Raw genomic sequence first — 13,749 nt, 5'->3', positions numbered from 1 at the left:
CAGAATGTCAAATGTGGTAAATTATAAACTAAATGGGGGTCCTGGAATGCACAGCCCTCAGCTTTGACTGCAGATTCAGTGAGGTCTCTGTGATGCACGTGCAGTAAAGCCTCTATATTGCCTCTGAATAAAATTAAGAGTACTAAAGCAAATTTCAGCATAAGTATTACCCTACTTATCGTAGACTACCTCTTAGCAATCTTTTATCATACACTGGATTCTTAATCACTGTCAAGTCACTATACTTTCCTTTTTAGTAACGAACAGTGATGTTATGCAATGTTACTATGTAGATCAAGCCCTGTTTTTTCTAGTCCTATTTTGAAAAACTACATCTGAGTAAAACTACATTTTTGGTGATGCTAAATCTTCCCCCAGCAGTTAACATTTCGTCTATATTTATGTGACATGACTTTACGCTTTGTGGGTTTGGCAGATGGAGGAACGATTTTCTTCACATTTTTCATATGGTGAAGAATTTACAGGAGCTGGTTTAGCAACAGCAAGCAGAGGAGGCTTTGATTTGTTTACCTAACATATGTGTCACATGTAAAAGGCAATGTCCTTCCACTGTAGTTGCTGATAACTAGCTGTTCCAAATGGATTTGTGCCAACGCAAAATCCACCACCACAATTAGCAGTAATAGGAACTTCAGCTGGCAGCAGCAGCAAAGGCAGTAAAGATTAAATGACTCTGTGAACTGTCCCTCCAGATTAAAACTGAGGTACATTGGCAAAAAATAAGAAATCTCACACCACCATTACCCCTTACGCTCTGTTCTATTCTGGTAATAACTAGAGAAAATACTGCTGTCTGGGACCCACTACTTCTTACATGACATAGATTCACCTCATTAATGACAAGAATCTGAGTATTCATACAAATAAATCAGCTCAAATTACAAAAACCTATAGATGACTTTCAAATGCTTGAGGATACAAATAACCTTTTGAAGACGGTTGATTTTTAGAGGCATTTGTCAGTTAGGTGCCTGTTACTGACTTGTAGCTGGTGTTGCACATGTTCTTCCAAAACGTCTGCTTGGAAATTCCACAAAATGACATCCAAGAAATTAAATTTTTTCTGGGTAGAAAATCTTCCAGGAGCTAAAAAATATCCTCAAAATAGTACTCATGGTAATAGTTCTATAGCATAGAAAATTATATTGGTCTAGAGCAGGTTATTATCAGAGCTGCAGTACCAACAAACCCTCCCTCTTTTCGTGAACCATGGCTGAATTATGCTAATCCCTGTACAAACAAATGAATGAAAAAATCAGTATAATGGGGATTTTAATAACTATTTTATTTTACAATATTAACTGATACAATACATTATAGATAAGCCCAAGTTTCTTTAGAGTCATTCACAATTGACTGTTTCACAGTGTCCAATATGACATACTTTCAAAATACAAATGATTTTCCACAGTTTAAATGAAAGTCTGGCAATGTGCTAGAGCACCTCAGAAATATTTTCCACTTTGGAGTTGTCCAAACCTAACCTTTGAATTTATGAACACAGCAAAACTTCTGATTTGTAGGTCAGTGTACAAAAAGCACAGCTGTTAACCATGACCTTGAAGAGGCTTTGCAGCTGCAGTCGCGTTGCAGCACTAAGAGCGACACTTCTCGCTAACGTTTTGCACTTTGTGAAATGCCGTATCTAAAACTCTGGGTTTGCATCCCATTCCTGGTATTTATTATGGACAGAATTAAATCTCCCAAGCTAATTAAACACGTCAAGTCCTCTCCTGGTTGTTCTGAAAGCACAAGGCAAGCAAAAGACAGAAGCTTTGCAAAGGTACAGGGAACATCATGTAGCTTTGTCGGTAACTTTAACATGTGCACAAATAGGTATGTGTCCAATTTATGCACGTGAATCTGGGCACTCTTGCTATAGAGTTTGCAGGACTAAAGCAATTGCTTTGGTGTTGACAGTTAAAAGCTTCCATGTAAATAGATGCCTGGTGCCACACTCTGACAGTAGTTAGACGTTCCAGTGATAATAGTTTGCCAGGAAGCAAGGCTCGTGAAAAGATGCCAAATCCAATTAAAATGTATAATCAGGTAAATGTGAGTTTTGGCAGCAGGACAGAATTATTTGCTTTAGACTTCAGTCAGGACACAAAGTAAAGACCTCTTTTAATAAGAAATGTGACCCGTTATTAGCAACATATGCTAAACTGTGCATCTAACCAGTTAGGTCCACCAGCAGCACATTGAGAGATGCTAATTCTACAGAGCATTACCTATGCAAATCAGATACCATATTCGTGAGTACCCAAGCACTGGGCTAACCCAAAGGAGAGCTGTGTGTTTGAGCTCAGGGAAGCTTGCTCTAACATGCAATTCACCTGCTGCGTGGGAAAGGACGGACAAACAGGGCTCCCAGGCAGCTGGAACAATTTCCCTAAAGAACTGGGCTCAGGCAGGGAGAGCAGAAAGAGATGGAAGAGCATATGTTTTATGTTTATGGATTAATCTAGAGAATGTACCCCATGAAGAGGAAGTTATAAAGCAAATGCAGTGAGTCCAAGTTTTTCACTGAGACATGATTGCTTTTTAACTTAATGAATAGCAAATAGGGAAAAATCATGGAAACACATTAGTTACAACACAGTAAAATGAACTTGAAAACTTCAACAGCACTGAAGGCTACAATTCTTTCACAGGGCCTTGCCAGTCTGCTTTGAACTTCTTGAAACTAGTGGAAGGTATCTACAGACTTGTAAGTAGATTAGAAAGTTATACTGCTCCCAGAAAAGAAAAAAGCAAAACAAACCCAAACCCTCACATTTGCTTAGTGGCTACACAAGACCTTCAAGGCAGGAGAGGACTTAAAAAGTAGAACATTGCAGGCTTCAGTTTATCGGTATAGATTCAAGACATCTGTCTAACTAAAGGCATTACATAGAGGTCTGTTTTGGCCAGTGCCAACAGAAGAATCAGGTTGAAGGTGAACAATCATAGGAGGGGTCAAGGCACCTCTTCCCCCTATGAGCTGTTGGAGTAGACTGTTCATAAAAGCAGGGTTTACTTCTTAAAGAAACTGTCTATTAAAGAAAGAGACACAGAGTAGTCCTGATTCATCTTGTTCCAGAACTTTATCAGATGTAAATCTGCATAGGGTATGTATAACATTTTGTACAGTGAAAAAAGGTCAGTATAAAAATACCGTGCTCTCACTCTTTGTCCATACTATGAGAAAAGCACAGTTTATTATAACAGGAAATAATACTTTATTATAAAATCTGCATGTAAACAAGTAACAAATTAATTGAATAACAGTTAATGGAAGTGCAAATTAACTTCATAAAACGGTATCTGTTCTGTATTTAACTATATATATATAATTTGTTTTCTCCCATTCTAATGTGGTTCTACTCCCCCCCCCATTAAAGGTTAAAAAGATTTATCATTGCTTGCTTTATACTAAAAAGAGTGTACGAGCCTGCGTACAAGTTTAAGTTTTGCTCTGCAAACAAGACAAGTCTATGGTGATACTTATCATCATCGTTTCTTATCTTTGCATCTCTGGTATCCACAGGACAAGAGGATATATAACATATGTACACAGTGAAAGTGTGGGCATGTCAAGCCACTTATTTAAAGTTAGTTCATTTACTTGCACACATTGAAACTTAAACCATTTATCAATGACGCAGACAGTAGTATAACTTCTGGACTTGCTTGTGCACCTTAAGGCATTAATGAGAGTCTCAATTGATAAGTCATTCTTGTTATCACCATGAGGATCATCCAGGCATTTCTCTTAACAGTGCTTGTTCATCACCCACGTGCAACATCTGGCCTTGCTGAAAGCTTCTAAAGCACAGATAAGTCATGGCAAGACTTTGATTTTGCTTTGAAAGCCATCTTCTTATTGTTCTTTGCCACAATTCTCCCAAGGAATCGCTTTGCCTTTTTGCCAATGCTTTCTCTTCTTTTTGTGTTGGCCATTCTCCTAGCATTGTCTTCTTTACTGTCTTTGCGAAGTCTAATTTGCCGAACAATACCTTCAAACAGGTCCTTGACATTATGATGAAGAGCAGCTGAGGTCTCAATGAATTTGCAGTCAAACACAACGGCACAGGCCCGTCCCTCTGGATGGAAAGAGAAAAAGGGAGATGAGTGGAGATGGACATTTTCTCTTCATATATACTGGCAGAATAACAAAACAAAAAGATGACTTTAAGTAAGGAAAATGCCCTCGGTACCACAAAAGAGCTTTACTATGTGGTAGGAAAGTGCAAATCTGCACTCATGGTTTTGCTCGCTTACTTTTCTTGGATTTGTTGTGGTATGGTCAGAAATCTCATTTGACCAACAGTACTGAATATAAGGCAACAATATTGCTATAGGCAGCCAGACCATTCCAGCACTGTTTAAGAGCTGAAGCTAATCTAGGAGAGGCACTTGGCTGCATGCTCCCTGTTTGATAGGAATCGGTGGGAGGTACAGAAATAAATAGTTTTTACTTCTTCTGGAAATTGTTTAGCAATTATGCACCTCTGCCTTGCTGTAACGAGTGAGAGTTTTCCACACTAGTTACAAATGAAGCGGATACAGTCTCCAAGTCATTGACTAGGTGACAAGAGGTCATCAAGTTGTACACCAGTGGATTTGACTAGGACTGCATTCAAAATGCAAGATGCTCAGTGTTCCAGACATAAGCATGGAACTCTGGAACATTGCTGCAGTGCAAATTTCCATGTTCAACTTGTGGTAAATAATGGCAAAGTTGTAAGCCTGAGCAAAGTACTGATGTCACCACTAGGACATGTCAACCATGACTATACAATAATAGAGGCATGTCCATTTTCATACAGTGGTTCTGAAATTATTGGCTGTCATCCACCAGCCCAAAAGAAGTGATAACCTTCTGATGAACTCCAGTCAATTCCCTGTGCAGGCTTTTACCACAGGGAACATGGCAAAACCAGAGTGCAAGAGATGGTTCTTCATCATAAAGGTACTAATACTTCAGGGTACTCTTCCCAGTAAAAAAACAAACACAAATCAAAACCACCAAGTGTTTTAATAAGTGACTTAATATTCTGTTATTGGCAGTGGTTACTGTGCTCTAGTTACCAAAATGCTAGCTGGAACTAGCTGAGAAAATTCTCACTGATCACAACTGCAGAACATACACTAAAAGACCTTAAGTTGTGTAAGCCTGGTGCCACCAGCTCAGCTTGGAGGTGATGGAATCGCTTCCAGAAGAAGGATTGTACAGGCTGTACGGGACTGCCCTTTTCAAAGGCTGCCTGGGTTCTATGACATGGCACTCCTGTCCCTTAAAAAGGATAGCTCCAGCTAGCAAATCTTGATATTAGCAAGTGCCGCTGCACATATAACATACCAGTAAACCCTTTCAGTTAATACTGACCAAAAATGAATCCTATGCTAAAGCTGCAGCTCTGAAGCATTTTTTCTTTTGTACTGCAGTTTAGAGCATTGCTGTGAGCAAACACAAGTCTCCCTCCACCCCCATCTCCACTCGTTTTAGTGGTATGAAGTCCCTCAGCATGAGCCAGCTGGCTTGATTTCTCTGGTGTGCCTAAAATCATACCTTTTTCTACATCAAAACCAACCATTTCTATTGACCACGAGCCTCCATACCATTTGCTACTAATTTAGACATGACTGTATAGATGAATAGTGTCTCTTACCATCAACTGAGACTTCCCGGGACCTGACCAGGTCGCTTTTATTGCCCACAAGAATAATGGGAATGTCTTCTGTTTGCCTTGCTCTTCTTAGCTGGATTCTTAGCTCAGAGGCCTTTTCAAAACTAACTTTGTCTGTCACTGAATATACAATAATATAGGCATCTCCCATTTTCATACAGTGGTTCTGAAGCCATTGGCTGTCATCCTGAAAAAAGAGACAAGAGATAGATTTATTGCACTGAAAAAAATCTATTCAACACTGCCTGATTAATGATTCAATTATTGTAAGCACCTTAAAGGTATTTTTCTTGGCTTTATTATAGAGTAAAAGTAAACCAACTTCATTTTTTTTATATATTTTGTTACCAAAAATTACAAAACAAAATTCTCTTGTTTACAGAAATAATACCATGTCTGCACTGATCAGACTGAATTTTACAGTAATACCCTGGGCTGCTCATGGAAGCTGCCGCTTATTCAAAGCATGAAGGGATTCACGCTCCAGCCCTGTTCGGGCTTTTTAGTTGCCTGCCTAGCTACAAGAAATTACTTTTGAGAGAGAACGAAAGCAGTATGAATTCTCATTTTTTACTGTTACCGATGTGATCAAAGGATTAGGCACACATAACTGTTCCCTTTCCACTTTTTTTGCGCAAATCCCTGACAAAGCCATAAAAGAAATAGTATCTTAAATGTGTAGGTACCTGCTCCCATATATCGAACACCACCAGAGAGGCTTCTTCTCCGTCAACTACAATTGACCTGTCGTACGTATTTCCTGCGGGAAAGCGCAGAAAACAGCGGTTACTCCTCTCCGTTCCCTGGGAGGTGGCGGCGGCCGGGGGTGCCCGGGACCCCGCCGCCCCCCCGCCCCCGCCGGGTCCGCCCCGCGTCCTCACCGGCCTCCTCCGCCTCCGCGCCGTCCTCCACCCCGCCGAAGATGCGGGCCAGGCTGGTCTTGCCCACGCCGTGCTCGCCCAGCAGGATCACCTTGTAGAGATGCCCATCGGAGTCGCTGCCCGAGGAGATGACCGAGTCCGAGGAGTCGGAGGCCCAGCTCTCCCGGTGCTCCTGGCCGGGGCTGTAGGAGGTGCAGCGCACCAGGCCGGAGAGCTCGCCCTGCGGCAGGGCGGCCCGCAGGTCCCGCTCGTCCACCGGCATGCTGCGCCGGTGCAGGTGCTGGTGCGCGGAGAAGGGCATGCTGCCGCGCCGCTTGTCCAGGCAGCGCAGCTTGTCGCCGCGGTTCAGAGTCATGGGGCTGCCGGGCTGCGGGCAGAGAGGAGCCGTCAGCGCCCGCCGCTCTGCAGCGCTTACCTCGGGCGCTCCGCCGAGGGAAGGAAGCCGAGAGGGATTCCCCGCCGTGCCGGTAACCGCCCGCACCGCTGCTGGGGCTCCCCACCGAGGGCTGCTGCCGCCACCCGGCTCCGCGCAGCCTTTTATGGCTCCGCCGGCCCGGCCCGCCCCGCCGTGACGCGCGGCCGTGGGCAGCGCCTCCGCCCACGCCGCTACCGATCCGCTCCGCTCGGTGCGGCTCGGCTCGGCTCGGCGCGGAGCGCGGCCGTGGGCAGCCGGCGGGGAGCGGCCGTGCTGCGCCACGGCTCTGCTCCGGCCCGACCCGGCCTGTTCCCTTTCCTGACGCTCCCCCGGCGTTGCCCAGAGGAGCTGGGGATGTTAATTAAACATCCCCATCCCCGGAGGTGTTCAAGGCCAAGCTGGACGGGGCTTGGAGCAACCTGGTCTAGTGGGAAGTGTCCCTGCCCAGGGCAGGGGGATGGAACTAGGTGGCCTTTAAAGTCCCTTCCAACCCAAACCATTCTATGATTCTCTGACTTGCTGTGTATGTCGCTGTTTTCCACTTGCAGCCCGGCACGTGTTGTACGCAGATAGGTTTCCTAGGCTCTATGTCATTGTCCAGGAGTTTAGGCAAAGTCCTGGTGTCTACAGCAGCGTTAGGAAACATATTTGCAAATTTGCAATATTTGCATCACTTCGTGCATGCTTTACTTCATGTTTAGGAGCGGGTTATGTTTTCTCATGTGTTTTCTGCACCTGTACTAGGTGTTGCACTTACAGAGTAAGCTTGCCAATGTGTCCACATGCAGTGTTAATGATTTAAGAGGCCAATATAAAACATAAAGGTCAAATTCTTCTCTTGATTTCACCTGAGCAGCAAAGTGAGAGTGAAAGTCTTATCTCCTGAGTGACACAGTCGTTACCGTGTGATCAGGTGAAGAACCGACTAACCAGATAACTATACTTGTATTCTGAATGGCTCACCCGAGCATCGTGTATACAGTTTATTGTTTACCTAGCAACCGAAACACGTTAGACAGCCAAAATAACTCTGGCTCCCGCTCCCAAAAGATTACAGCCTGATCAGTACGGGAAAATCCCTGTGACTCTGTGTAGGGATGGTTGCCAGCAAATTTGTGAAAGTTTAAGGGTTTACAAATCAGCTGCAGAAACAAGGCTAAAGAAGGCAAGAGATAGGGAGGTGATGGAAATGAAGTTATAGATGTGGGGAATAAAGTAAGGGAAGGAAAAGACTCTGTGGGGTTGGGCTATGGGTTCAAATAGCCAATAAAATATAGCATATTGTCTCAGTACCATCTTTTTTCTCATAACACTGAACTTCTCAGGGTACTTGACTGCGACAAAGATAAACATGAAAAATACTTCAAAGGGACTGACCAGAGGGAATGGATATTTTTTCCTATGAAAATAAGTGAGTGATATTCTGTTATTTTCAGGAGCTAATTATAATTCTCCAGTCCAGGCTCTTGGGGTGGTTTTGGCCCCTGCTCCCTGATAACTGCAATTGGAAGTGTTAATGTGGCAGTTAAAGATCACAAAGTGCTTGCAGCAAGTGTTCTCGCCCTGTCGAGCTAAACAGCAACCAAAATAGCCTTGTCAGTTCAAATAGTCAGAGTTTGGTGGTGAAACGAAGTGAGTGCTTCAGTTAACTGAACTGAACTGTAAACCTCTGGTTAGCATTTTAAATCATATTTAAATAAATCAAGGTTAACATTTGAATTACGCTGTGGTTACTTAACTTGGATAAACTGGAATCTGCCAAACTGTCTTGATTAATCTGTATTTACAGTTGATTAGGTAAATACACTTACGGGAATGGTTTCTTTTCCGTTAACTTTTTAAAAATTTGAATGTTTCTGCCTAAAATTTTCACCTAAAAATATTCTAAGTGGGTTTACAAGTCTTTTGGACCAGTCTTTCTTGCATGCCTTTACTGTGTGTCAGGGTCAAACTTTAGAAGCTGACATATAAAGTGGGGGTATTTTTAATTCTTTTCTGTGTGAAAGAAGGGAAATCTGAGAAGCATCAGAATCAAAGATACAGCGCCACTTCTGTGCCGCATATAGCACTGCTGACTGCAACCAAACTAAAAATGGGAGTTCCACTGACAGGACTTAAAGAAGCCATATTTTATTCCAGGCCTTTTGCTGATGAGAATTACGAATATTTTAATGATGTAAATGCAAGATAGATCCCTTGCTAGCCAAAAAATAACAGGAAAGGCCTATGTAAAAGTGCTAAATAAAAACTTTGAGAGAACAGTATTTCAGCAGGAAAAGTGACTCAAAATAAAATAATACCTAATAGAAATCATACAAAAAATTCAGGACTCTGTAGCAAATTCTTATTTTGTGCCAGCAGCCAGGTACAACTAATGAATTAATGGTTATAGAATACCACCGTGGCTACAGGATACTGCTGGGGATCTGGCCCTCGGTTCTGTGAGTTGTCCTTTAACGGAAAGATGAGATGGCCTTGGTTAGGTCCCCGAGGCTCCGCTTGTTCCTGGGGGACGGAGCAGCGCCGTGCCAGGGCAGAGAGAGTTCCCTCCGCCCCAGGAGTTGTGCCTGGAGCCAGAGAGAGCGGGATCATGTAGCTGGTTTATCTCCTCTGATCTTAATAGGTCCAGCTATTTTGTGAAGTTGGAAGGAATTAACAGATAATTCAGGTTAATCACTTGAGACACATAACGTCGTTCTTCTTCACATAGCTTGTAATTGTATTTGCCGTTAATTAATGCTATATACTCATGTATACATTACCGTAGCACCTGCTGATTTCAGTGGGGTGTATATGAGACCACAGGATTGGAATGCTGATTTTCTTCTTTCTTTGAAGGATTTTCAGATCTTCCCCTTTCTCACCTACCTTCCATTCTCACTTCTATGTGACTGTGCTTCTAGCAGATATATTAACTGTGACTTATTTCTGTTTAAAAGAGCTCTTCATGTCTTGCTTTTCTACCCTTACTTTCTATTGTTCTAACTTCTACTGGTCCAGGGTTTGTTTTAATTAAATGACGGCTTCAGGCACATACTGCAGGACTTGATATTTTTAGTAAGCCTAATATACCATTCCTTACATACTGAAATAGAAAGTGGAAATTTTATAATTTGGTTGGATTTTACATAGAGCCAGGCCTGGAGTCTGTCAGTGCTGAAGGCAGAAGTCTACCCCAGCCTGCACGGTGGACGGTGAGTGCACTGGGCCAGGGTTATCGGGGTAGCAGTGGTACTGTCTGTGGGTCTCGTGTGGGTCCGGAGCGATGCAGGTGCCTGTCCCCTGCAGTGGCTGTGTCATACACCCAGTGGCGGAGCTGCAGCCCAGGGGCTGCTGTCTAACCCAGGTCCTCCCTGCAGGAGATACAGCTTAACAAAATTAACAAGCAGATTCTGCTGAAGCACTGGGTCATTTTGGGTCTCAGGGACCCCAGTCAACTACATCCTAATTATCAGTGTATTCCGGGATCATGCTGGAGCCACTGTAACCTCCCATTTGTGAAGCAATCCTTTTGGCTGCCCAGCATGGGTGGTGTGTGCCGTATGGTTCTCATGCAAGAATTTGATCTGAGACTTAGGAAAGGAACACTGATGTCTTATGTTGTGTGGAACTGAGCACAAAGGTCTCTAAAAAGGGATTATTTTGGGTTTTTTTCAGTTTCACTTCATCTTCATATGCTTTTCACTTTCCTTATTTCATATGCTTTTCACTTAAGGTGCCTTTCTTTGTATTTTACTGTTGTAGCATATCTAGTTTCTTTTTTTACTGTTATCTCATTCCTTTCTTCTTCTTCTTCTCTCCATTTTTCCCCTTCCGGTTTTCCTGTAGGTTTTGAGAAGCATCAGTGTTCACTTCTAGTGCACTCTCTTGGCCTGAGTACTTTTCATCATATGGAAAACATGCAGTCCGATCCTCTTCTTACAGTTATTTATTCCTGGGCTAAAAAGGCTTGTGCCTGGAGTTTCTTTACGCTGTATTATGTGCAGAGCGCATGTCATGGTCTAAATGACAAGCATAGAGTTTGCAGGGGGTGCAGCGATAACTAAGCACATATAACCTAACACCTAACCTCCTCCCCTTTCAGTTTTCAGATAAAAAAGCAGAATGTTGGTGGTTGAATTAACCATATATGGTTCTACCTCCTCAGTGCTTGTTCAAGGTCAAGTGCCATATTATAGATAGCACTTATATTTTTTACATCAAATTAATATTATCACTGAAATTCCGTTTTTGCTCTTGCTGCTGTCTTACCTTGGGATTGTTGCACATTTAATTAGGAATAATAGAAATATTTTGAACAGCACAAGGACTGGATTAGCAGCAGTGAGGTTTGGGAGAAAGTATTGTTCTCAGCCTGGCTCTACGCTGGAAGTCGTGGATTTCTCCTCTCCTTAATTTTCAACTCATCTGCACTGCCTCAACTCTAATTAATCAGACATTATGTGGGTGAAGATATTTCTATACAAGCTGCAGAGAGATCCACAAAGGTCTGTTCTTGCCAAGTTATATGAAGCATTACTCCTGCAGAAGTATGAGTCTGGCTACCTCCCAAATACGTGGACTAAAAAAGAAATAGCAGCATTTATTATTATTTTAATTACAGAACTGACAGTCCCGGGCCACTGGGAGAAGAGACAGAGGCAGCAGTAGGAAGTGTGTTGGGTTTTTTTAACCTAAGCAAGAGAGATAGAAGTACAGGGAAATGGAAAAAAAAAACCAACCAAAGAACCAAACAAATCCAACATTTGTTGGATTTTTTCCTTATCCTACAAAAATAGGACATAGTGCAAATGTGGTGTCAAGTTTTCCTCACCATCACCCTTAAAACTACAGATTAGCATGTGCTGAACTGATAATGGGCTGACTGGTTTGGTTGGTGGGTTGTATGCAAATATGTATTAGACCTTTTAATACGTAGCATATGGTATAGTGCATTATCTTACGGTTAATATATAGGGATGTAAAAGCAGGCTACAGTTTGAACTGTCAAGTAACTGTAGCGATGGTGGAGATTTCAGAGCACTAACTCCTTTTGGGAAAACCTGATAAATGTCACATCCGCACTGAACCTGCCTTTGGACATTGCCAAAAGCACACCCCTTTGGCCAAGGAACCATGCTTTTTCTCATGATTACTCTTGCATTTAAGGACAGGTAATATTTTTGGTTGAGTAGTGGTAGCCATGAATTGGGGCTGCAACAATAACATGTGAGAAATATGACCTTTGGAGTCAATAGAAATCGACAGAGCTTGGAAAGCTCACATAGAGTGCCAAGGGGGAAATGCAAGCAGAAACCTAACTAAATCCATTATTATATCTCCAAAATTAATCACAAGTTGGTTCCTCTCATGGCTGCTGTGCCTCCTCTCAGCCCCAGATCAGAAATTCTAAAGGTCACTGATAGGCACTGCAAAAGAATGTGGTATTGTTTGTGGTTTTGAGGTAGAAAATTATAAAATAAGTACTTTTAAAGTCCATTGCTTGTGACATAAAGCAAAGGCCTCTGTCTTTCTGAAACTCTTGCAAAAGAGTGCAAAAATAACTTGGGATAAGAATAATTGGAAATGTGGTTCGTCTTGCTGCTGCTCTGAGGTTCTCGCTGCTTTGAGTAAGCTCAAAAACTTCCAGCACTAGGTAAGCTTATGACCAACTGAACCAGGTGAATCATTGCTCTGAAAAAAAGAAGTTGCACAAGCAGCATATCTAATTTCATTTTTGCCTGTGCAGTTCCCCCACTTCTTTTTCACAGTGTGCACCACACTGTTAGTAAACTGTCCTGTTAGAAAATACTTGGGAAAAGCATTCTGTCTCAGTCTAACTTCAAATTTGCACTGATTTTTAGGTTTTCAGATTCAAGTTTACTTCTTACCAACATGGTAACTGCTCCTGCTACACCCTGCCACAAGAGTCAGCACTTGGATACCCCCTTAAGTTTCCTCAGTCGCTGCGGAACGGACACATTAGCACGTACCGTAGGTGATCAGCTGTTTGCTCCTATTGCATTTCAAGTTTGGAGTAAAATCAGAAGATGACCTAAGATATTTCCATAATTGTTTTCTTTTATCACCCTTGATTCCTCTTTTTCAGTATTAAACCTGTCATGACCAATGTGGGTGACATACATCATCCATCCATGAGTGGAATGCTAAATATCCTGTTACAATTCCTGTGGGATGTGTACTCCTTAGTGTGGATTTCAGAGGCCCTTTACAAGAAATATCTAGAAGTCTGATACCATGAAAAGGTTTCTGAATTTACAGATCGCAACAGACAGTTGGTTTAAGGAGTGAGCAAAGTAAATGTCTGTCTGTCTGTCTGTCTGTCTGTCTGACTGAGAAGTACATAGTGGTAAGGAAGCAAATTGCAAATGTAAGATTTATTGTTTACCAGCAGTAGCTCTTGGCAAGAGGAATGCATCTATTTACAATAACAAATTAAAGGATCTGTACTGGGTCAGACTCAATTTACAGCCAGTTTCCAGCAGCTGTCAGTAGCAGATATCTGAACAAGAATGGACAATAAGAACATCATAAACACAATTAATACAACCACCAGGCTAAAAGAATTCCTTTTGTTCAGAGGCCCTTGATGTGTTTTTTTCTGCATATTTTTCTAGTTGCTTTTTAACCTGTGTAGATTTTTAATCTCCTGCAACACCCCCATTTACTCTATTGTGAAGCAGAGAATACTGTTTCCCTTGTGTCTTTTTCATATATGTATTGATTTTATATCTTTCTGCAATAATTGTCTCCCTTGGTT

At 42.3% G+C, this 13,749-nt stretch overlaps 1 protein-coding gene across 1 annotated transcript; it reads right to left on the bottom strand.

Moving 5' to 3' along the window:
• Positions 1-1,341: 1,341 nt before the first annotated feature.
• RRAD (RRAD, Ras related glycolysis inhibitor and calcium channel regulator) lies at positions 1,342-7,103 on the bottom strand. The gene is made up of 4 exons (XM_063334614.1): positions 6,575-7,103; positions 6,380-6,453; positions 5,676-5,880; positions 1,342-4,106 (listed from the first exon to the last, which is right to left on the bottom strand). Exons 1-4 carry the CDS (start codon positions 6,927-6,929, stop codon positions 3,829-3,831), a joined length of 912 nt encoding a protein of 303 aa, XP_063190684.1. The 5' UTR covers positions 6,930-7,103; the 3' UTR covers positions 1,342-3,828.
• Between the last annotated feature and the right edge of the window lie 6,646 nt (positions 7,104-13,749).

The sequence above is a fragment of the Chroicocephalus ridibundus genome, chromosome 4 (assembly GCF_963924245.1).
Source record: "Chroicocephalus ridibundus chromosome 4, bChrRid1.1, whole genome shotgun sequence".
Lineage (NCBI taxonomy): Eukaryota > Metazoa > Chordata > Aves > Charadriiformes > Laridae > Chroicocephalus > Chroicocephalus ridibundus.
Note: the sequence above shows the minus strand (reverse complement) of the source record. Positions and strands in the feature narration are given on the sequence as shown.